General features: G+C 35.6%; 1 protein-coding gene across 2 annotated transcripts in view; it reads right to left on the bottom strand.

Annotated features, from left to right (window-relative positions):
* EDIL3 (EGF-like repeats and discoidin I-like domains 3) overlaps positions 1–26,417 on the bottom strand; it is a 374,934-nt gene that overhangs the window by 176,164 nt on the left and 172,353 nt on the right. For both annotated transcript variants that reach the window (XM_004678155.2, XM_012721843.1), the window contains one exon: positions 18,836–18,964. In XM_004678155.2, the coding sequence (XP_004678212.1) occupies positions 18,836–18,964 (129 nt within the window). The remainder of the gene's footprint in view (positions 1–18,835; positions 18,965–26,417) is intronic.

Here is a 26,417-nt window from a genome sequence, read left to right as displayed (position 1 = left end):
GATAACTATAAATCAGAGACACTCTGCAGGGAGGCGGAGGGGGAGTGATCAAAATGAGGGTGGAAAGAGCACAAGGGGCTATAGTGGTGGATCATGGTTGAACTGATGGTGGAAACTCTACAGGGATCACACCTGAGAAAAGAAAGCAAATGATGTAAAAAACAAACAAAACAACAATGATGTAAAATAAAATAAATAAGTAAATAAAATTTGCTCAGTAAAATTATAGGAAAACATATTTTCCTATAACAATAGGCAATAAGCGAAGTTCCAGAGATTATCTAGGAAAACTTTAAATGACTTTTTTTTTTTTATTTACCACTTCCTGGATAAAATCTTTATTGAATGTATATACATTTCAAACACCATATCAAGATACCAGTGAGACAGATTATAGAGACAGAAAGAGAAAAGTCAAATACAGTTGGATATCCTTCCCTAGCACATCCTACAAAGCTGTCATATCAGAAATTAACCATGATCCAGTTATTCTATACATCTGCTTAGAAGAAAAAATACCAGAGTCTTAACAAAGTCATAACAATATTTCTTGTGCCATTTTTTCTCTATGAACAAGTTGAAGAGTCTTTGACAAAAATCTCTAAAAAATCCTTTCATTCTTTTTTTTTTAAATGAAGTGAGATAGCTACCTATCACTTCATTGACTCCAACGTAGTTGTCTATACATTCCATATGTGAAATAAGGTGTCCAATAAATAATCAAATTACTATAAAGAATCAAGTTGAGGAAAAGAAGGGGTTCGTACTAATGAAGATGAGATGTCCAGGCTTTCTTCAATTAAAACATACACACACACAGATACATATTCATAGACAGATTCTGGAACTGTTTACTCAAACTCTAGTGTTTTTTTTTTTAATCTCCCCTTTCTACACACTCAACATAATTAATACAATTACAAAATCTGGTCCTGTTTTCCTAAAGTGAATTTCTTGGACCCTTTCCATTCTGCCCACATAATGTCACTCAGTGTTCCTAACCTACTGGAACTGCCAATCTGTGTGATCTTTGTAAGGAAGCCTGTGGAGAGAATGATATAGAAGATTATGAGTATTTGTAATGACTCTGAATTCTAATTGGCAAATTTGCCTTTCTCTTGTAATTACTTCTTATAGAGACATGTTCTGAATTAAAAATAATAGCATATAGAAAGCTAAATACTTAAATATTTGTAAGAAGTAATTAAAAATAAAGCAATACTTTAGTGCTACAATGTTGCAAAATTTTGAGGCAAATAAAAGGGATGTTTCTGAAATTTTCTGGACCATGTTAACTAGAATATCTTACTGAACAAAGCTCTAACGGAGCAGCATGTTGCATATAATTAAGGTATTAAAATAGTATACAGACAAACCCGTTAGACACAACAAGTCTCATTACATACAAGTAAAGATAAAAAATACATGTGTAAAATGATGTCCTATAGTAAAATAAATTAAATTCTGAATGTTTTATAAAAATAGCACTTGTAATGGACAGAGTGAAATGGCATGTTGGCATTCTCCCTTTTCTACTTGTACACAGTAATTCAAAACACAGGTAACCTCAAGGATCTTACCAATATACTTTTGGGTCCTGAAAATGAACATTGCTTTGATATTTTAAAGAACAATATCTGTACTGAAAGAAATTGAAGTGAATACTGGGAAAATAATTTATCCATTTGCTACTATCAAAACACAAAAAAATCAGCTGTATTCATACATATCTAAGTATGTTAGCTTTTTCTCAGGGACATGCTCTGAATTAGGTTACAAAATAGAATATCTGGGAGATGAAAAAGCATTCAGAGTTTCAACACAGAAATGTATTGATTAGTAAAGCATAATTTTAAAGTGCTTCCAGAATATACACATACATTTATAGTTCATAGTTATATAGTACATAGCATTGCCTTATTGTTCAGTAAGCTTTGTTTCTATTTGTTACTTATCCCTCAATTACATAGTAAAATTGGATAGTTAAGAATAAAAGAACACATGAATATAAACGTATTTGGTTTTATTTGTCTTAAAACCTTTAAGCCTAAGGTGTACCAAAATTGTTACACTGAAAAATATTTTTGAAACATACTCTATTTCCTCTGACAAGGTATTTGCCTTAATTTTTAAAACCTACAAGTCAAGAAATGCAATTCTGTCATATTATGATTTTGTATTTCAGTATCTTTGTCACTATACAAGGCATTCATCTAATAATCACACTGTACTCTCCCAACCCCAAATATCTAGAGTCATTTTATGTGCCCCCCAAACTAATTTATTACAAATCCATAAAAATGATCCCCTGTGGTGCCAATAACAAAGGAACAAACAGAACAATAAAAAGAAATAATGTACATTTTATTGTATTTTAATGAAATCCCATTGCTTGTACATGCACAACCAAGTGGAACCATTTTAGCCACAGGCATCTCCTGAAAGATCCACTTTCTGCCACTATGCAATACAAATTAATGGGTAGAAACTTCTATTAACAAAAAAGTTAAGGACATCTAGTGATCCTTTATAAATAAATAGTGCATTTATTAGTTAGCTCATCTTAAATCACCATCTGAAAGCCCCAGTGCAGGCACTGTGGCTGATATTTCTCCTACACCTTCATAACCCATTCAAGTTGAGGTTATATATTGTTTCAATAATCATAAGTATACTATATATTTGTAGGAATAAAATTGTGTCTTTGGAGTAAACTAGTAAGTAGACAAAATGGCTTAACATAAATATCTTAAGATATTCATTTTTTGGCTACTCTTTCAAGCTCAGTCTTACATGAACTTGAATGTACTTTTTTTTCTTTTAAAAATATCAATACTCTAATCCTTTCTAACCATAGCCTCAAAACCTGACCATATGTACTACTAGTGAAATTTTAATTGTGGTATGAAGTTCCAGTTAATGCATAATAGCCATTTTTAAATTATATATGTATAATTAATATATAAGTATATGTATATATATTTTAACTTTTGCAGAAAATATAAATTCTCAAAAAAAAGGAGATAAAGTTGCAATAAACATTTAAAAAATCTTCCTAATCATAATGGCTTCACAGAAATGTTTAAAGCATGGTAAACACTCTGAGTTCATAGTAGGGGTGGGTATAAAAAGATATTAAACATCATACTGATATCTTGCATGATTAGATATGACTAGTTTGACATTGCTTTATCTAACAATGTCTTGTACCTATCTCATATATTAGCTGCCTTTCTTTATTTCTTGCATTATTGGTATTTTCTCTAACCCAACATTTCTTGGCAGCTTTCTTTTCAGAGCAGTGGATTTGGTGAAAGCTATTTTAATCAGAGATGACATGGCATGCAAAGTGCTGAAAGTGTGCTGCTTTGGAGAACTCTTACATTTCCCTCAGAACCTCTGCACTGATATCCTCTTTATCAATAAATGGATAGTGATATACTATTCACGTGGCAAGGAATAGTATGGACACTACACTAAGTATATATACATACTTGTTAAGAATAAGTAAATATGAGTTTCTTATTTCATCCCTCAGAGATTTGTCTCTGCAACTCCTTACAAGGCTATACACCTCAATGTGGAAACAGTTTCTCTAGGAAGTGTGCAGGAAGATGGTACTGACAACCTACCTGTTTTTTAAGCATGCTCAGCTATTTTCAACTCTTGGGATATAACTAATGTTTCATAGGACTGGATATTTCTTATTTCAATCCTTTCAAATCTCATGAATTATTTCAACTTAAGGAAGACGAAAATTTTAGAATCTAAATCAAGATAAGTGAATTTTTGCAATTTTGGTATGTCTAATCCTGTTTTCAGGCCTCTAGATACTTGATAGACTAAAGTCACAGGGTGACTATAAGGCAATGATTTAACCAAACCCAAAACAAACAAACAAAAAAAGAATTCGGGGTTCTTAGCTAACCAAATAACTTCTCATTATATAATATAATATCTGGAGCTAAAAAATCCAAACGCCCTTTACCTAAGACTCTATAGTAGTACAGTATTAGCAAACTCAATGCCATTTTGGCTGGGAAGTAATACACATGGCACATTTTAGCAAAAGCTAAAACATCCACAATTGTATACTTGCAGATAAGCAATACAATTTTCCTACATGAACACTCAGAAAATGATGTTGGAAAATGTTAGCTATATTGTCACCAAAATAATATCTTAACATCTAAGTGGACTCAGTTGTACACTATTTGAATATAGTGAATCATTTATACATAGCTCCTTAAAATTTAGGAATAATTGCTCAGCCTCTAAAAGGCTGACTTGAATCTCTGGAGCTGGCCATAAGGGATTTATCTTCACTGCTGTATATGCTATATATGCTGAACTATACTGTTCTCATTATACAGGCAGAGAACTTGAAATAATTATTGTTTTTAATATATGCCTCATGTTTTCCACAAAGCAGTTGCAGCATCTTGCTGTAAAAATCTCTACATAGTAAGACAGTTAAAAATAAAATTGATATCCAAAGCCATCTAGAGGACTGGGAGCAATAGGAAACTAGGATAGGATAATGGTAGGTTGGAATATTAAATTTGTCCATGCCAGACATGCAAAAGCAGCTTTTGGAAACCTTAGTATCTTACAATAGGCAGCATCTCTGTATTCAGGAAATAGAAACATATGCTTTCCTGAATTTCTATAAAATATATGAATATAAATAGATAGCTTGTAGTCATTCATTAAGCAAATATTTGCTACACACAAATATTTTGTAAATGCATTCTATTAGATATAATGGGTAAGTTGGTATAACAAATAGACCATTTACAGTGCATGTATGCATGTGTCTAGAATACATATATGTGGTATGTAAAATAGACAATATAAAGGGCTGTGCGTAATACAAAACTCTACCAAATAAGGACAAGTGACCCCAATAGCTCCTGTACAAGAGGTGAGACAAATGCAATCACTTCTCCTATAATTCACTACTGTTTTCTGTAGATTTATTCTCTGAGGTCACTCAACTAGGGTTTGATGAACCCATGCTAGTCATTCATTTGTCAACTATATTTTGAATATGTACTATGGGCAAGGCAAACTTTTAGATTATGATCAAGGAATCAAAGGTGGCTCAGGTGCAAATCATTTTTGAACTACTTGGGATGATGAGAAATACATATCTAGATACAAAACAATTTAGAAAGAATGAAGCAATAAAGTGTCATGCACAGTAGAAAGTACGGGATTGTCTTGAGGAATGGGTGGGGATTGAGGAAATAGTCCTGGAGGGGTCAGGGCTGTTGCATGGTGTTAGAGATGAGGGATCAGGGAACGGCAGGGGGTACACAAAACACATTGGCACAAGCAGCATTAATGGGAAAAATAGGAATGTGAAGAAGGAATGAACAGTGACTACCTCTGGCAAGGCATTTGGTCTACACAGGGGAGTGGAGGAGTAAAATGAGGAAGTTACATTAAGGTCAAATTTTGGCAAAAGAGGAAGTGTTCTGGCCTGTGCCTTCGGCAAAGGCAGCAAAGGGAACATATATCTAGAGTCCTGTCCTCAAGGCCTGTATCACCTAAAAAGTGCATGGTAAGGGAAATACAAGATCCTGGCCTCAGGATTGTTCTCACAGACCTTCTATATGATGATATATTATATGTGATTTAAAAAAATCTAAAAACTGGGCCCTTTCTGGTGGCGCAGCAGGTTAAAGTGCAGCACTAAGAAGCTAAAGCCACTTCAGCATGAGTTTAATTCCCGCCCTGGAGGTGACCCACATGGCTCTACAGACCGCTGCTCCCCTCAGCAGTGTACTTCATCAATCATCCTGTTCTGCTCCCCACCCTGTCTCTGGTGAATCCTCTCACCGCCTCTGCACCCCTGGCCCATACCCCAGTTTTGGATGCATAAATAAATCTTAAAAAAAAAAAATCTAAAAACTGTCATGCTTCTGGAAAGAGCACATGTTCAGCACCATCTGATCCCCGACATGCACTTCTGCTGTGTTTACATCTGTGTAGGACTCTAGGTTCTCTGGATCCATTTCACTCACAATGATAACTCTTGGCTGCCTTTCTATCTAAGTACAACTGGCTCCTGCCTTACAATATTGCCTAATTTGAAAGAATGTAGCTCACAAAGGCCCTCAGTTCAGTTCATTTTAAAGAACTGCAGTATCGGAACATACACAAGTGTTAAAAGGCAACAGACATGGGCTGTGCTGGGAGGTATATGAAGAAAAGCTACTCCTAGAGAATCACTGTGCTGATTATAACCATAAATAATGGCACGGACTCTAGCAGCAATAGAAGCAAATGACTCTCTGGATAATCTTGATGGAAAACACTGCTTATCACGCCATTTCTCAAAGGAAGTCACCACAGGCAGGGGCACATTACCATAATCACTGCTTCTGGGGCAGCTGACAGTGCTGCACAGACACTTAAAAACAAGTTTGTATGGTGAATATTCCTCCTGTGGTATTTGTATTGAAACATATGAGCAGAAGAACTTCCCACTACCCTTGAACCTTACCACCCTCACATCTATGTCTCTACTCCACTTTTTCTTCCCTCCTTTTCTCAACAAATGAACTCTACGTGGATTTTGAAAATTATGTAACAGTTATTTGCCTATCATTCACTATAAACTACTGGGATACCTAAAGCTTTCCATGAATTAAGAAACATTGACAACTTCTAAAAGAAGGTAAAAATGTACAGTATTCCCAAATTCATTTGACCATAGGACTCTTTTTATATCAAATATTTTTTTTCTCTCCACATTAATTTCATAAATTAGTGGAAAGTACCTGCTGCTTCTAAGATTTTGGTTTTTAATTTTTGTGTCTGTCAGCCACAGAGCCTAACATTATGGAAGACAAGGCATTTTAGTTGACGACATATTAATAGGCTGATTGGTTAACAGACTAACAGTTCAGTTATTCAACTATTTATTTAACAAGTATTTATCAAGAAGTTATGAGTTTTTTAGATATAGAGTATGAGGTAAAAATAATCAAATCAAATTCTTGCTCTTAAGAAGCACAGGAGAGAAAGGAAAAATATAAATATGTCAGTTGGGGAGGAGTGTTAAAAGAAATATAGGCAAAGAAGGATGGAGAGTAAGAGATGGAAGAGGGCTTTACAGACTGACATTTTATTTGAGGGGGATGGAGAATGGCACTCTGAAGAACTATTACTTGTGCAAAGGTCTGATAAGAAAAAGCAAGGGAGTGTGTCTTACAATCTAGGAAAGAGAGGCCAAGTGAGTGAACACGAAGTGTAGGTGGTAAGAGGTGACTGGAGGCTGGATGCAGTCTCCCCGCAGTCAAAGAGCATACAGTACACAGAGAGGGTAGATAATTCTCCTGAGGAGTTTTACTGGAAAGCAGACAGCTGGAACAATCACAATCATATGTTTTCTTTCTTTTTTTTTTTTTTCCCTCTTTTCTTTCCCCTGTCTCTCTCCCTCAGTTATTCAGGAGGTCTACACTCCCAATTATAAGACTACTTTTTTAAGTGAGTTATCTAATGTTCCCATTCTTTGCTGCAAAATTACCTCAAAGTTCATATTTATTTACTTTAGTACCAATTTCTACTATCATGATTAAAGATAAAAGCTATCATATAAATGCATTGATAGTTTATGAATTTATAGTACTTCTAACTATATATAACAACTTCACAAATGTTAAATTGCCTAAAAATCACCAACCAGAACCTAAAAGTAAGCAAAGGGCTAAATTATTTCTGCATTATATATGAAGAAACCAAGGCTTAGCATAATCATTAGTTCAAGGTGATACAATTTGCTAACTGTATAGAGAGACTTGAAACTTAAAGCTCTTCTACTTTTAAGTTCTTAATTCTCTGAATATTCATGCTTTCCCTACACTCATCTTATTTACAGAGTCAGAAGCAATTCCTTTACTTAACCATTAAAGGAAACATTTTATATGGGTAAATGGAAGAATTCTCATTTAGAAATGTTCTAGCTTTAGATGTATCTTATTACAGAATGAAAACCTCCTGAATATAAACTTTCAAAAATAGGTGGTCTTAAATTTCTCTAAGTTTAGAGACTATGGTATTACTGCAAATCAATCATGAGAGCCAAATCAATCTAGTTACATTCTAAAGGCTGATGTTAGTAAATAATCATTCAAGGAAATTGTGACTTCAGTTCCTCATTAAGATGCAAATGATGTCATCTTTTTCAAAATCATTATTGTATTTTAGTGTGTAATTATATTAGTCTTCATTTCCATATCACTTCTATGATATATTTTTAAAATATAGTGTTTTGGCCCTCCCTGGTGGCGCAATGAGTTAGGGCACAGTATTGCAAGCTAACCGCAACAGCTTCAGTGCGGGTTAGATCCCTGGCCTGGAGGAGACCCACATGGCTCAGAAGAACTCTCCTGTCTCTCCCGCTGCTCCCCTCAGAAGTGTACTTCATTGATCTGCCTGTTCTGCTCCCCACTCTGTCTCTGGCAAAACCTCTCACCACCCCTGCACCTCTGGCCTGTACCCCAGGTTCTGTAATGCATATATAAATAAATCTTTAAAAATATATAGAAAATATACTGTTTTATCCTATTATGACTAAATAAATGGCAGATAAAGTGAATGAAACACAATATATCTAAAAGGTTGCCTATTGTATTACTCTTTTAAAGTATGGAAACTTAAAATATGATATCCTAATATATTTAAGGCATTGATTATATATTAATATGCACATATATGCACATATATAGCTACCTGTATATGTATACACACATATATATTTATCTTTAAAATTCTAGATTTTATCATAAGGATGCTGACAAAAATGAGAAATAAATGTTAGTAAGGCATAATGGAATTTATAGCATATAATGCTATACAAGTCATTGGCAAGAAGTAAAAAAAATTATGTTCCTGAAATTCATTAGCAAAAGCAAAGTATTTATATCCCCAGTGTAATCCAATTAAAATGATTTTCCAAATTTAAACATCATTTAGATGTTCTCAAGACATCATTACTGAAATCTTCCAAGCCACTCCATCTCCCAGGTAGTCTCGAGGGTTCACTTTTACCCCCAAGAGAGCCTGTTTGTCATCAGCTACCAGAGCAATTCTCCAAATAGCAGGTACACGATGTACACTCTTGTATTCCACCTTGTAAATGCCTCTCTCCACAAATGGAATAGAATAAATTCCATGAACTATAAAAATGTATATGGTCTAGCCCTTCACTGTGACTCAGATCACCTTTATTCACCATGTTCCAAGAACACACTCTTTTTGGCACTCTAGAATTTTCTATTCCCTCTCACTCATGAGGCTGGCCCACTGACTTTGTTCGCATCTCTGCTCAAATAACTCTTATAGGGAGGCAACTTTGACCATGCTCTCAGAAAACACTCTAATATTTGTGCTCACTAGTCCCTCTACTATGACATACATCAATACTTAATATCTTATATTACTACCTTATCTTTTTTCCATTTACATTTTTATTGACATAATAGTAGTCAATATTCACATGCATTTGTAAAAAGAAAGTAACACAAAGGAAACCTGTGTATATCTTACCCAGTTCTTCTCAAAGGTTAGCTGTTATCAAACTGTAATGTAAAAGCCCAAGTAAGATACTGCCATTGCACAATGTATTCAAATCCCGATTTCTCCAGTTGTACTCATAATCGTGCATCTGTATAATCAATTCTATACAACTTATTACTTATGTAGGTTTGTAGAGCTATATACCCAGACAAAAACTAAATCTTTCAATGCAAAGGTACTCCAGTTGGCCTTTTAAAACCATATTTACCTCAACCTCCCTATCACTAACACTTGGAAGCCACTAATCTACCATCAATTTATAAATTTAACCATTACACAAATTTTACATAATTGGAATCATCACTTTGCAATCTCTTGGGGCTGACTATTTTTTCACTCAGCATAATGTCCCATAGAAGTAGTTAAATTGTCACCTATATCAACAGTTTCTCCCTGGTCACTGTTGAGTGGTTAGTATTCCTTGGTATATATGCCCAATTGCTTGTCTTCTTGTAGAAAGGATATCTAAGCTGGTGCATTTTACCAAAATAGTCATTATTTTATTACCAAAAATGTTGCTATGAAAACCCACAAGATTTCTGGGTTAACTTAGTTTTCATTTCTCTGGGGTAAATACCCCAAAACAGATTGGCCAGTTATATGGTAACTGCACATGTTGTAATTTTATTATCCTTTTGCCCACTAGCATGGAATCCCTTTGATACCAGAGGCTTATTATTTGCTTCAGTGCTATCTCTCAATGTCCAAAAGTGTGATTGGCAAAGTGTAGGGAGTTAAGGGTAGGTGAGTAGACTCCAAATTCTTGAGGAGATGCATCATCATGTGTACAAATGCTACTGCTATATACTGATTGAGGTAAAATGTGTCTGCAAAAAGTCTCCCTGGGAAAGATGGTAGAGAAGAAACTAGAAGAGATTTCCAGTCTAAGTTGTGGGCTTGAACCCTAGTGAAAGAACACTTAGGTATAAAAACTACATACGATCTCACTTATACACGGAAACTAAATGAACTAAACATGGAAAAAAGAATAAAACACCAATATTATCTATACAGAGGGCAGATTGGCAAGTGACAGAGATGAGGATATATTAAGGGGGATCAAGAGGACCAACTTCCAGTTGTAAATTACATTAATTCGGGGATGTCATTCACAGCCTGGTGAGTGATTACAGCCATAATACACAATAAAATATTTGTATATTTGAAAGCTATTAAGCAATTAGTTCTTAAAGTTTATCATCACAAGAAAAATACTGTCTTGCACACCTAATATCATATGTTAATGATAGCTGAATTGAAAAAAAAATAAATACCAGTTAAGTAAACAGGTAACATAGTTGTACAGTTGAGTTTATAAAGTTCTGGGAAAAAGCAACATGAGTTTCCAGCCCCAAGAACTGGATGTTGTTTAAAAGGCTGCTCAGACTGAAAATAAAAAAAAATAAAAATGAATAGGCTTTTTGGCTACTGCAGATTAAGAGATAACCGATTTGAAGAACAGTGAGCTAATACACTCCTCTGGCCTGAATCTTTCAATCACTTAGTGGTTCTTACTATATGATGATTTATAATACATGAAGCAGAACTTGAATGACAAAATTGAATGAGGTTGTAAAATCTACTCAGTTTGATGCTTCTCAGACCACACACTGCAGCAGCTGCTTGGGTGGCCATCAGAAGAGGACAAAGTGGCCACCGCCACAGAAGTGTTAGAGATGGGGCTAGTCGCTCGGTCAGGAGTTGGTACTAGGTTTAGGTTGTATTTAGCAACCTGGCAAAATTGTAATTAATCTCTCTCAAAATACTGGTTAACTATAGAAACAAGCAAACAAACAAATAAGTAAATAATTTCCTGATGTGACTGAGGGAACTTGAGGTGAGAATGAAATCCTATATACATGGACATGGTAGTTAAGAGGAACAGACATTTAGAAGTAAATATTGACATCACAATCTTCCAGAGCTGAGAAATTTTGTTTAAATTCAAAATACTTTTGGCATATTTGTGCTACCACCTCTGTTTCAGGACTCTATAAAATCATGAGTGAATACGTTCTAGAAGGTCTGTTTTTTTTAGTATTAACATACCAACTTCTTGAGTATAACCTGGCAAAATTGTTTATTATTTTTCTCTTTAGAGTTTGTTTGCCTGGTAGTCAAATTTCCCTTAATAAGTCACATAATATATTTACCGCTAATTAAAACAGCAACTGCCAAATGTTTTATTATGAATATATGAATATTTCATTATAGAAATCACAAACTGTGTTTATGCTTGAGAAGGGTCGCTGTTAATATCCATTATTTATGTCTGTAGGACAGTGCTTCTCATGAGTCTTCTACAAAGGAGAAAAAGAAAATAAAATGACCAGGATCTCTAGCAGATTAAGAGATAACCAATTTTTTTTTTAAAGATTTATTTATTTATTCATAGAGAACTGGGGTACAGGCCAGAGATGCGGAGGGTGAGAGGCTTCACCAGAGACAGAGTAGGGAGCAGAACAGGCAGATCGACGAAGTACACTGCTGAGGGGAGCAGCGGGCGGGTCAGGAGAGGTCTGCCACGCCACGTGGTCACCTCCGGGGCAGGCGGGAATCGAACTCATGCAGAAGTGGCTTTAGCTTCTTAGTGCTGTGCTTTAACCCGCTGCGCCACCAGGGAGGGCCAAGAGATAACCAATTTTAAGAACAGTAAGCTAATCTCCTCCTCTGGCCTGAATCTTCAATCATTTAGAGGTTCATATTGTATGATGATTTACAATACATGAAGCAAAAGTTGAGTGACAAAATTTAATAAGGTTGTAAGATAATAAATTTAGTTTGAGATTATATTTGTAGATCTTCAGCTTGGTTTCTCTTTAAGTACTTTTCAGTTTCTTTAAGACATTGTAATTCCTCACAGTATGGTTCTAGAACACTGATTCCTAGCCTTGGTTGCACATTAACAATCATCTAGGGAGGTTTTAAAACTCCTAATGCCTAAACCATACCCAGAAACAATTAAATCAGAATCTCCAGGGTAGAAGTTAGGCAGGAATATATATATATATATTTTTATAAATCCCCAGGTAATTCTAATGTGCAGCCAAAGCAGAGCACCAAAATGCTAGGATCCATTGTGTCAGTTTCACAAGGGGTCTTGTCAACAGTCAGACTTGAAGTGGGTACACATTTAAAACTATTAAATTGAAATCTCTAGATGTGAGCAAAAGGAATCTGTGTATTTTCTGCACTTACTCATAATTTATCTGCATACCAAACTTGAGAACCTGTGACTTAAGAGCTTAAAGCTGTGACTTAAAGAGCTAACATATACAAAGTTATTGGTGAATAGAAAAACCTGAAATATCTATCCACACTCAACCTTTTGGGGTTAGAGATGAATGTGCCCTGGATGTCTCCTCAAAGATTTTTACTTAGTCAATGTAGTTAAATAGTTTTCAGGTGTCAGTAACAACTCCAGGTAAATGTTTCCACATAGTTTTAAAATGACTTCTTTACTATGACAAGTTGTCTCTCTAGTGGAAAGCTAAATATAGAGATCACAGAGCTAAAATTAAAAAAAGAATAATTTAAAAATGTCTATATAATTAAAGATATTACGAGAGGAATTCTTACAGAAAGGCATAAAGTTCCTAATTGGATACCACCTGACTTGTCACGTACCTAATTTTTTTTTAAAAAAATATACAGTTAAAATGTTTATAAAAAAGGGAAAAATTAAATACCAATAGGAATCCCCACTGCATTTCAAATGTTAGTCTACTAGGCATATGTAGCCCTTTAAAATATGTAACATGTGCTCTGAGACTTCTTATATCTGATCTACTAAATATCCTTTTCAGAGAAGAAAAGGCTATTAATCTGATTTTTATAGGTATTTCTAAAACATAACAAATTGTTAAGTTTTCAGTGTTTGCTGAACTGAATTATTGCACGAGAAAAGTAAGGTACAAAATCATTAAGTGTTAACTGACCCTTTTACAATTGATCAAGATAGTGCTGCATCAACAATCAGCTCCAGTCCAGAACTGTTTTTCTTACAGCATATTTCCTACAGTATAATTTGGATATTAAAACATTCTTTAAGTCAGTCATCCTCAAACATGTTGTATCTAAGGAATCTAAGGACACTTTTAACTCATTCCATTATAGCAATCTAAGATTGAGTCACTAGAAACAGTAACATCTATCAGAGAAAACAAGTAACTGGAAAATATTTAATTGTTCCATTTAACAATGATAATCAAAACAGCAGATAGCACTAGTTAACTCTGAAAAAAAAATGACATATGTAAGTTACAAAAGAAAAAAATTAACTCATGGTCTTAATAAATATTTACTGAAAGCTTGGATCCATTCACCAGTATTATAAAGGTAAAACCAAACTGACTTAAGATACTTAGCATAATGTACAAAAAGGAAAGTTTTAGAACCTGTGTTTTTTTTGGCTAACTTTCTCAGTAATGGTAAGTAGCATATTGTCTTGAGCTAATCTGTTAAATAAGGTTCCCTTTTTTAAACTAGTCATTTTTCTTTCAGAATTTGGTGGGCACTGACAACTCCTCTTATTTGAAAAATAAAAAAAAAAAAAAAGAATTAAGGAACTGTGTCTTAAAAGGCAACCAAAGACTATAGAACTGTGCATAGGGAGGAAAAGAATGCATAAAATGACATCAGTGGTAAGAGGCACAGAAAGTTCTGGATGAAGAAACAGTCCTCCCAAAGGCATTTAATGTGTTACTAGGCAACAAATAAATATGACTTCTAGCTAGCCCAAAATACCGCTCCCAAACACACACACACACACACACACACACACACACACACAGCTGCTTGTTTAAAGATGTCTTTCAAAAGTTTGTTAGATGATCCTGGTGTTCAGTCCATCTTATAACTGACATTTTATAATTTACATAACACTTGTATATGTATGTGAGTGTGTGTGTGCACATACTTCTAGGGTATTTAAATCACATGGGAAATTTATTAATTCTATGTAAAAACTAATACTAATCATTATTATTCTTACAAAGTTACAACCTTATGCTACTTTCATTACAAAAATAAACCACACACATGGTCCTCCCTGGCAGTGCAGCAGGTTAAAGCACAGCCTGAGAAGCTAATGCCACCTCCACAAGAGGTTGATCCCCGCCTGCCCCGGAGGAGCCCACATAGAGCGGCAGACCTCTCCTGATCCGCCCGCTGCTCCCCTCAGTAGTATCGAAGTGTCTATTCTGTTCCCTACTCTGTCTCTGATGAATCTTCTCATGGCCCCTGAACCTCTGGCCTGTACCCCAGCTCTGTATGCATAAACAAACCCTTAAAAAGTAATAAAATGAACCACACACATAATAGTTAAAGTCAAAAACACTGATAATAACATATTGGTGAGTATATGAAACAAAGTAAGCTCTCATTCATTGTTGGTAAGTGTGTACAATACGCCAGTATGGATGATTTTTTTTTAAATATTAAATATATTTACCAATGCTTCCTCAATCAGATTCCTAGTTATTTACTCAAATGAGTTGAAAACTTAGGTCCATAACAAACCTGTACATGAGTGTCCATAGCAGCTTTATTCATAATTGCCAAAAATTGGAAGCAACTAAGATGTTATTTAGTAGGTGAATGAATAAGCAAACTGTGGTTCATCCATAAAATGAAATATTATTCAGCAATTAAGAAAAGAGCTATGAAGTCACAAAACACATGGAGGAACCTAAAATGCATGTTGCTAAATGAAAGGAGTTAGTGTCAAAATGATGCACACATGACTGCAAGTAAGTAACTTTCTGAAGAAAAGAAAAACTTACAGAGATTGTGAAAATATCAGTGTTTATAATGGATCTGGAGAGGGAGAAAGGGATGAATGTGTTATGAACATGATGAACAGAGAAGTTTTAAGACAGCGAAACTATCCTGCATGATACTATGCTATGGATACATTCTATTAATGCATTTTTCAAAACCTGTAAAATAGAATAATACAAAGAGTAGACTCTAGTGTAAACTATGAACTTCATTTAACTATAATATATTAAAACTGGTTCATTACTTACAGCAAATATATCATATTAATGCAAGACATTAATAATATAGGAAACTAAGGGAAGAAACAGATGAGAACTCTCTATACTCTCTGCTGAATTTCCTATAAACCTAAAACTGCTCTAAAAAATAAATCTATTAATTTAAAAAATATATGTAGGTAATATTCATTGTGGCACTGTCATTATTTCAAATTTATAACACTAACAAGAGTTCATCTAAACCTATTAATTACGGATTTGTCATTCTCATGTCATGAAACCGAACATTTTTTTATCAAGTTATACTTTAAAAATATATTCAATTCACATTCTGTTATAAAGAATTAAATTAACAAGAACCCCACATATAGTTAGCTGAAGGATTTTTTTCAATTCTTTTCCCAAATGAAGTGTTCATATTGTATTTGTATCTTTCATTTCCACTAGTTTTCAATATAGTTTCACTCAATTTGCAAGAACCATAAACACATTTTATCCACAATGTATTGTTATCTAACTGAATGCAGAAGTTGCTGCCTTAATCTATGCAAGATGATTACTTAAAGCTACTGAAAGCACAGTATTGCTGAAACTTCTGTATGTGTCAACAGGAGATCATTTGAAATACAGATTCTGATGCAGTTAATTTGAGGTAGCACCTAATAATATGCATTTCTAACAAGTTTCCAGATGATGCTTGTACAACCACATTTTGAATAACAAGCATCTGGAGTATATCTGAACCTTGAAACTATTATCACTCTGCAAAACAAACCCAATTATCTAGAATTACTTAAAAGAGATTAAAGAGCTCCCTTTTTGTTTCTCCTACCCGAGAAAGCTCTGAGTTCCCAAGACTTCTAAATCTGCTCTCCCAATATAAAATCCTTTTCAATTTCATTTACAAAGAAGATGGCTTGATAACCTTTGTACAGCAAGCAAGCTACACATTTAGTCATAATACTTTCCTAGCTTGTATGAACTGAAGCTCATCTATTCCTAGTTAAATTCTTTGATTTATATATCTTCAGTCCCAGAAAGGTCAAGTGACTGGCTCAATGTTACTTATCCAATAACTGTAAAGGTCAAGACTAAAATCCAGATCTCTGATTCCAAACCCAGCTCTTTTCCCTCCCTCTTCTTGCTTCTAATAATGATGCACTTCAGAGTGTCCGAAACAAGTTATTGAGACCACAGAATCCCACTTGTAAATTGAGTCTCTCAGACTCAGCTTTTTTCACTGCAATTCCTAAGAAGGGTTTCAGTTCTTGTGAAGGTATTAGGTGCAGTTGGGGAAGGCTTTTTTTCCACTTCAAAATAAGTCTTGAAATCCAACACAATGATGTGGACTTTTAAGTTTGAGTAAAGACTTGAGAGAAAATGCTACCTACTGTATGAAAAAAGGCTTGACTTTTCCACTATGGGGAAGAAGGCCAAGTGTGATTTGTTTTCCTCCTCCAAACCTGATGGTTCCCTTTAGAGAATTCCCAACCAATCACACATTAGAGTTAGGGACATAGGGGCATTTGTCCAGTCCAGAGGAACCTCATTCATAATGGAACAAAAAATAATGACTTGATGTCTTCAGTGTCCTTTCTAGGCCATTCAAGATAAAGGAATTAAAAGGATCTTGATGATGTGAACAAAACAAGTCCCAGAGACATGAAACAGATGTTGAGTTATTGCACGGGTTGGATAGAACTGGCTTATGAAGCAGACCCAATTTCACACTTTCATCGGCAGTAAGTTTGGACAGGAGTATATGTATGAAATATTTGAGACATTCAGAGCTACATATCCTTTCGAAATACTGCCCTGATCTGCCCTTATACTTTCCTATCCTCTCCCTCTTAAAGTCCTGCAGAAATTAGAAAGCCACAATGAGACCTTGAGTGCAATTCCTGTTCCTGGACAACACTCTTTTATAAATACTTTGTTCCCATTTTCAAGGGAGATTCCTCTGAAAGTGTAATTGCTATGCACAGGGGAATAGCCACAGTTTCTCTCTGGCTACTACTTCTTCTGACACCAGATCACAAAGTTGTATACTTAAATAAGGACTGATAAAATTCTCTTGACAGGATTATGTAAATGCCAAAGCAGCCAAGATTCTAGGCACCCAGCTTTATATGGAGATATTTTGAGGTGTTTCTAGGCTACAGTAAGAATCAATCTTGGCACCTCTGAACCCAGTCTGAGAAAAATCAGTAATGTTGCTATTGAGAAAAATGAGTTGCTGGTGTTCTGAGCTCTATAGACAATTAAGAGTAGTCTCAGCACCGGCTATAAGGAACATAAATGTCCCCGTGCTAAAACAGGAGTCTACAGAATTTCCACAAATCCCGGCCATGGCAATTCTTCAGAAAAGTAAAAAATAAATGCCCTTCATGTCTTAGAGCCAGGAGACATTTTTTTTTTCCTGTCTGGTGGTTGGAAAACCGGTGCTGGCTGACCTATCCAGCTTTGCCTTAGTCATTCATGGTCTTAATCATCATTTCATAATTCAGGGTTCATATATTCCTTCCACACTTTTTCCACCACTTGTTCCTCTTTCCCCCTCTTGCTAATTCTTACCCTGCTCCTCATTCAAGACTCAGTTCACACACATAGGGAAGGCTTGTCAAGAGACTTTCCCTATTGAATCCCTGCAGCAATTAATGTGACATTTAGCTTAAGCCAGACTTTAAAGAAGAAATCACCACTAGTGGACTTATTTTGTTTAACTTCCTGGGGAAATAAAATTAGGGATAAAGAGAGAAGCGCAAATAACAGACTTGTTGAGATTTCAAATATTCTCACAATAAAAATGACAATAAAAAGTACAGAAAGAAACCAGTTTATAGAGAGGCAGGGTAGATGGTTTCTTTCTTTTTTGCTTTTCCTCCTGTGTATTGTCTCTGAACCTAATCAACAGAACAACATTTGGGAATCTGGAATAAGACAGCTGCAGGAAAAGTAGGCAAGAAAAAAACAGCAGCTTCATATAAAAGGTAATCTTATACAAGTATGGCTGAACAGTGATGAAATAATACCAATGACTAAAGGACCAATGTAAAATTCCCCTCCCTCATGCCAGGGGAGTCCTTTGTTAGGAATGTGGTATTTTCAGGGGGACAGAAGCAGCGTTAGCCAGTTGCTAGGACTCAGCTGTTTGAACAATTCTACCATTCTGCTCTAAACATGAATGATAACAATTTGCATATTCTATAGTCAGTAATATAAAACTACAATGAGTTTAGGTAACTTACTATGCTGACAGTGAATCCCGTTAAATCCTCGGGGACATTTACAAACATAGCCGATAAATGTGTCCCCTCTGTATGCTTCACTTATTTCACAGGTTCCTCCATTATGGCAAGGATTAGGAATGCAGGGACCTGAAAGAGAAGAAAAAAAAAATTGATGCATATGGTTAAAGGACAATACTGGTCAATATTTTGCAGTTAACTTTATAGAAAAAAATGTGTTGTGAACAGCATTGATGCAGAAATTATATTGCTGTATGGGTTCTCTGGAACCCATGCATGGTCCGGTTCTGAATGCTAATCTCATGACTTGCTGTGTGTGATCCTGGGGAATATATTTAACCTCCCTATGTTGCCATCTCCTCTGCTAAATGTCAGTACTAATACTCTACCTTAAAGGAGGGTAATCCAGATGGAAAAGTTCACACTTATAAAACATCCAGAACAGTGTCTGACATATATTAAGCACTCAACAGAAATTAGCCCTAAGTAAAATATTATTATTAAGGCTTATGAATTATAGAATATTTTCTGCACATTTAAAACTAATACAGAATGTCAATTTCTGAAGCCTTTGTACCCACCCTGCTGCTGAAAATAGGATAAACTTGCAAATGACTGAAATGACTGTACCCACATAGGTCAGATGAAGGACATAACCGTTTGGAATACTTTTATAAAATATGTAGAAGTTTATGAGAAAGCTATAGAAAACCACCATTTTTGACAGTCTATAAGAAGAACAGTTTACCAGATGTTGCAAATAAAGAGAAGTGGTGATCGTCATCTTTTTTTTTTTTTTTTTTTTTTCAGATTTATTTATTTATGTATACAGAGCTGGGGTACTGGCCAGAGGTGCAGGGGCGGTGAGAGGATTCACCAGAGACAGACTGGAAAGCAGAACAGGCTGACTGACAAAGTATACTGCTGAGGGGAGCAGCAGACAAGACAGGAGAAGTCTGCTTCTTCTGGGGTGGGGAACAAACTCATGCTGAAGAGGTATTAGCTTCTTAGTGCTGTGCTTTAACCTGTTGCACCACCAGGGAGGGCTGGTGATCATCATTTTTAAGAAATGTTGAGAAAGTGACTTCACCAGAGTGACAGCTGCTTGCGAACATCAGTGAAAGTGAGGTGCTCCATCCCCTATACAGAAACCAGAGGCAAGCAGTTTGGTCAGCTGAGCGCCAAAGGGTGATAAACTTGTAGTGTGCATTCTTACTCTAGGCTGCCCCACTGCTGTAGCTAAAATTTTCTCAAATGGCATGATGTTTCTCCATAGTCCTCCTCTGTTCCTGTGTTCCCTTCAGAGATGTCTGGTTTCGGTCACAGACTAAAGACTCATCTTACCTACTCTTGCTCTCTTTCCCATAGTTCAAGACAGATATTGCCCCCCACCCAAATAAATATTTGGGTGGGGGGCAATATCTAATTTTGTATTAGAGTCAGCTTCTTAGAAGATGATAAAAGAACAAGATGAAATTCTGAGTGGAAATTGTAAAGGAAGGGATAGGTAGAAGGTGTAAAAAGAAATCTCCCTAGGAGGTAAAGGAAGAGGAAAAGTGGGGAGGTGAGGTGGGGTTGTAGGAGGCTGGTGGGGGGGGATAACATGGAAACTGTTAAGAGTCAGATTACACCTTGTTTCTAAGCTGCTATCCTGGGACCTGTAGGTGAAGATTAAACAGTTGACTGCCATTCATTTGGTGATAATGAAAAAGCAAGAGATATTGTTCAACTCACAGCTGAGCACTATCTTAGGGCCTTTCAGGAGATTTCCCCCCAGTACTCACAGATAGACAAACAGATTGGGAACCAATCCAAAAATAACAGCATAATCAACCAAACCTCAGACCATCTCCCTATCTGATCCTTTCAACTCCCCTGTGTTCTAACCAGGTGTGTGCTAACACACACCTTGGGACTAAACTTTGGTCATTCACTCAAGTCATGATTCCAATTTTTGAATAAATGCTTCCCTAATTATATTACAACATGGCTATTTCTCTTCAGTTGACAATAGTTTTGACAATTTTCTTTGTCCTTAAAGAGAAGGGAACACATTTGTAAGTGGAGGGAAAGGAATAGAAGAGGAAATTAAGATTCATGTGTTAGAAACAGAAAAAAAGAGTAATTAAGTAAGCCAAAGTCTGACTATTTAAGCAGGTGAATTCCAGAGTAGTACTAGAGGAAAATGAGTCTAGAAGTGTAACAAGTGTTTTCAACAGAGATAGCAGAAGGTGAAAGGATTAGGTACAAGGATAGTGATAATCAAGGCAACTGGGTAGAGCTTCAAGAGGCAAAGGTTATTCAAAGAGCTCAACAGTGAGTCGTAAATTACTCAGCGTGAAGTTATTTAAAAATTTATGGAGAAGAAAGAAAATCCCCATCATCACATTAAGCAGTGTATAGAATGTCAAAAACCAGCCCTCCCTGGTTGCTCAACAGGTTAGGACACAGCACTGCAAGATAGTGGCAGCTGCTTCAGTGCCAGTTCGATCCCTGGTGAAGTCTCTCACCACCCCTGCGCCTCTGGCCTGTACCCCAGTTCTGTTTGTATAAATAAGTAAAATCTCTAAAAAAAATGTCAAAAACCGACCATTGGAGGCTGAGACAAGATTTTATAATGCCATCCTTTCCTCCAACAGCTCTCTTATTATAAAGAAGGTGCCGGAACAATAACCATTTTGTGGCAATCTAAATTATTTTCTTACAATGCCTCTTACATACCCTTCTTTCTGCCTCTACTTTCCTCCTTTCAAATTAACATTAAGAATACCTTAAAATTGACAATTATTTTTACAAAATCTCATATTCTTCATAGCATCTCCTTGTCATAGTTTATATTGCCATTATCTTTTACATTATTTTAAAGAGTTATTTATTCATACAGAACTGGGATACAGGTCAGAGGGGGTGGTGACAGGATTCACCAGAGTTAGAGTGGGGGAGCAGAACAGGCCGAATGATGAAGTACAGTGCTGAGGGGAGCAGTGGGCGGGTCAGGAGAGGTCTGCCGCGCCATGTGGTCACCTCCAGGGTGGGGATCGAACTCATGCTGCAGTGGCTTTAGCTTCAAGCTGCTGTGCTACCGGGGAGGGTCATCTTTTATATTTTTAAACTACCCAAAAGTCATAACAGATAACTTTTCTCTAGTAAACATCTATACTTAATGCATTTAGGTCTCCAACTATGACTCTCTGCTTCTAACTAAAACTAACATTTCTTGGTGAATCAACTAAATGAGTAGGGGAGAACAAAATAGTGATATTAGAATTTTGATTGATTTGATAACAGCAAAATAAGAAAAAAAGATATAACTTGGTTTTTTGTTAATTAAAAACTGATAAACATGCATGTAAGTGCTAAAGAAAACAAATATAATTAGTCAAATAATTGTATTTTAAACAAACAAGGATCCTTGGTATCATCTAATTCAATTTTTCAATTTTACAGATGAGGAAACAAAGGTTAATAAGATTTAACTTATTTCTCAAGAAAAGGTAATACCAGGAAAACTGGCTTTAAAAGGAATTGTATGTAGGAGAAGAAAAAGTTATTAAAGCCACTGATTAAACAACTCTCTCGAGAGCATGATGTAATTTATATCAAAGAAAAAATAAAAATAAATGTTTTCCATATTCCCTTTCACTTACAGAGAAAGGATTAAAAAAAATAATAAAAAAGACTGAAATAATCAGACTCCTCTCAGTTCCAGGGATCATTTAAAGTTGTGATTCAGGGAAATGGTTCATGGAAGTCACGTGAAGAACAAAGGAATAAACATGTGCATGGAATAGATGCTTCTGGTTATAAGCATCTTTGGAAAATTGCAGGTTGGCACAAGCTGAGAATGCAGTAGAGGCTTTGCATTTTAAAGGAAAGTTCATAGGCAATGCAGGAAAAAACCTAGGAGAGGAGACTCCCAAACTGGAGTAAAAAGTAGACTTAAAGGAGAGAAGGGGGTCAAGCTATGTGGTGTGTAAGCTATGTGCAATAAGTAAACAACCACCAAAAAAATTAAAAAAAAAAGCTAATAAGAAAGGAGGAACCAGAAAGTTACCTGATTATCAAGATCAATACACATCCTGATTTTGTATAAGGTACCACATTGCTGAATTTAAAAATGTTTAAATTGGCTTAAATATGTTATACATATTTAGAATAAAACATGGCCTACCGAAATCTTACAAAAAAAAAAAAAAAAAGAAAGAATGAAAAGATGAGGTCTAAAATTCAGGTTTCAGTTGTGTGCACAGCTGTAATCTGAGCTGTCTCTGCAGGGATACCCAGATCTAAAGGAAAGTCTGCTAGACACATAGACATGTGCATGTGGTTTGGGAAAAATCAAGGAGAAAGGGCCATACAATTCATCTGACTTTCCCTGGCAGAAGGGAAGAAGTGTTATAGCACATAGCACACAAGGGATTCAAGAATTCAGTGGATACTGGAACCTGAAGAAGGATCTGTCAGAGGTGTCTCAGCTAAGAAACTTAGCTATTCCTGAGGGCATGGGTGAAGCCAGTGCAGCAGTCTCCATGCAGGCTCAGGGATTCCCAGTGTGAGTCAGTGAGTTGAAGCTCACTTTATTTACAGTCCAAAGGACATCATGACCTCAGTTGTCATCTGGGTTACAGAAAATAATTACATATTACAGAGGTTGGTGATGCTGTTAATTTTCTTATTCCAAAAATTTCAGTGATTTGTCCTTAAAGGGTGAAGCTGAGATAAAGCAAATAGACAAGGATTTAACCTTTCTAGAGGGTTTTATGTGCTTGACACCAGGAAGTACATATAGTATTCTTTATAATGCTCTGTAAGAATATATTTTTTTCAGAGAAAAGAAAACAGGCTCCTGAAGAAAGGTTAACTCACGTGTTTAAATGGAAAAGCCAAGATTTTAACACACTCCACCTAACTATAAACCTAAACCTTTTTATTATTATTATTATTAAGCTGAACTCCCTGACATGTTGAAGATCTGTGTCTGAATATGTTAGTCTTGACAGATACAAACAGAATCAGCATGCATTCACAAAGCACATTCCTATAAATAATAAAGAACTCTAAAGTCTTCCCAAGTGGAAATATGAGTATTTTCAGCAAATGGGTCAGGGTATATTAGATATTAAGAATATAGATAGGGTTTGTTATGCTAACAGTGATCCATTCCAGCTATGGTTGAAATCAACAGTCAAATATAGGAATATTTCCCCAATAATGTGTTGTAATAATGTATTGTGTGTGTCTACACCATTGCTTGATTGTGAGGATAAGAGAGAAACAGACCCTGCCGACATAAAGAAATCCGCCCCCCCCCCAATTTCCAGTTAAATCATTAGGCACCTGTTATATGCTGAACACTCTGTCAGTAATATGTGATAATGGCTTTGAAAAGAATTAAATGGTCAACAGCTAGAAAACCTTACAACGTACATAATACTTAGGTTTTCTGTCCATGTACCACATTTTTAAAAAGTAATTTCACAGACTATCCTTTACTGTGAATATTTTGCTTTTGGTATCAACTTATTTCTCGTCAATTTATTTCATTGTTGACACAATGGCTTGTAAAAATTTAAATCTAGATCTTCTTAGTTCATCATGTTCACAAATATTTGTAGTAAGACTGCATTCTTAACTTAGCCTTATATTTGAAGCATCCTACATTATATCTGTAACATACACATGTTTATTTGTGTGCATGTATGTATGTGTGCATAATACATAGCCTTGAAGGTAATTTAATAGCTTGCATATTTTGAAAGAAGTGAGTACTACTCCACCCTTTAAAGCTTGTTAAAACATAAGACAGGCCCTCCCTGGTGGCGCAGCGGGTTAAAGCACAGCACTGAGAATCTGAAGCCACTTCCGCATGAGTTCGATTCCCGCCTGCCGCCTGCCCCGGAGGAAACCACATGGCGAGCCAGACCTCTCCTGACCCGCCCGCTGCTCCCCTCAGCAGTGTACTTCGTAGATCTGCCTGTTCTGCTCGCCACTCTGTCTCTGGTGAAGCCTCTCACCACCCCTGAGCCTCTGGCCTGTACCCCAGTTCTGTATGCACAAATAAATAAATAAATCTTAAAAAAAAACAAAAAAACATAAGACAAATAACACTGATCTGCATCCCTCCCCCACCTCAAAATTCTCTTTCAAAAAAGTTTCCTTCTTTTTCTATTACTGGTCTGCAGAAGAATACAGTGTGTCTACGCACTTCAGTTCTGATTTGCATTCACAAAAGTCCAAATAACCTGATTAGACAACAACATTTGGCAATATCACTCTTAACAATGAAAGAATCAACAGATTTTCGAGATGCACGAGGCTTCAGGGAGTTTAAAAATCGATAATGCTGTAATACTTTTGTAGGTAATCTTTAAGTAGCTCCTAACACAATGGGGACAGCGAATGATCAATATTAATGAACAGCCAAATTCAGCAGCATGCTTTCCGGGCATTTTTATGCACGCTCCTATAAGTATGTCAACAAGATTAATTGTTCACAATAGCAACAGATCTATATGGTTTGCTATTTTTCTGCATCTACCTTCTTGCAGTTTCAATAGTAGAAAACTGAAGATATATCCATATATGTATAACACAGCTAGCTTTTCATACAGAGACAACTCACCATCATGGATTCCTTGGGGTGTATAAACAGACTACTGAGAGGTAACTAGATGACGAGTCTCTTAGATGATGTGTAGATGTACTTGGTCAATTTTAAAGATTATGTGCCCCCCAAATTTTAATAGATAGATATTTAAAAAAAAAACTGAATGTACATTTTAGATTATGTAGCAAGGGAATGCCAATAAGGCAATTCTTAGGACATAGTTTCAACAGTTGTTCCAGAAGTATAAAGAAATAAGAGTAATTATGACCCATAAGTCACTCCAAACTCTTGTCTTAAAAACACATTAAAGTTCTCTCATTATAATGCTGCTTTTACATTTAATAAGGTTTGAACATTTTGGCAGTTACCATTTTGAACCACTGCCACTCTATTTTAAAATAAATTTTAAGAGAAGAAATTATTCTAGGAAACTTCACATGATTGATGCTTTCAAACCAATTTTTACATTACTTGTTTCTTCCTCCTCCTTTCTACTCCTCCGGCTTTTCCCTTTTAAAGTGCAAATTCAGCTATTTGAAGAGAAAATTCATCTATGATTTTTTTGTGTATATATATATATATATATATGAGAGAGAGAGGTAAATTATGAAGTAATATAATATAAAATATAATCTATTTTACAGGAAAATCAGCAAATTTAGCAAATTGTTCTTTAATTATAAAACTGAAATCTGGAGCTAAGTAGAGATATTTTCTCATTATTGATGGATAAACTTTTTCCTCCAAATTTAATACTGCACTCTGTTCTGTGCAACTATAGCTAGAAGAATGCACAGCCATTAAGGTAGCTAGAAAGGTTTTAGAGTCCCTGTACTAGTTTGTCAGGGTTGCTGTAACAAATCACCATAAATCTGATGACTTAAAACAACAGACATTTATTTTCTCATATTTCTATGAGAAGTTTGAAATCAAGGACCACCCAGCCTCTGGAAGCTCTAGTTGTTTCTTACGGCA

Source organism: Condylura cristata, unplaced genomic scaffold (assembly GCF_000260355.1).
Source record: "Condylura cristata isolate star-nosed mole 26May11 unplaced genomic scaffold, ConCri1.0 scaffold00007, whole genome shotgun sequence".
Lineage (NCBI taxonomy): Eukaryota > Metazoa > Chordata > Mammalia > Eulipotyphla > Talpidae > Condylura > Condylura cristata.
Note: the sequence above shows the minus strand (reverse complement) of the source record. Positions and strands in the feature narration are given on the sequence as shown.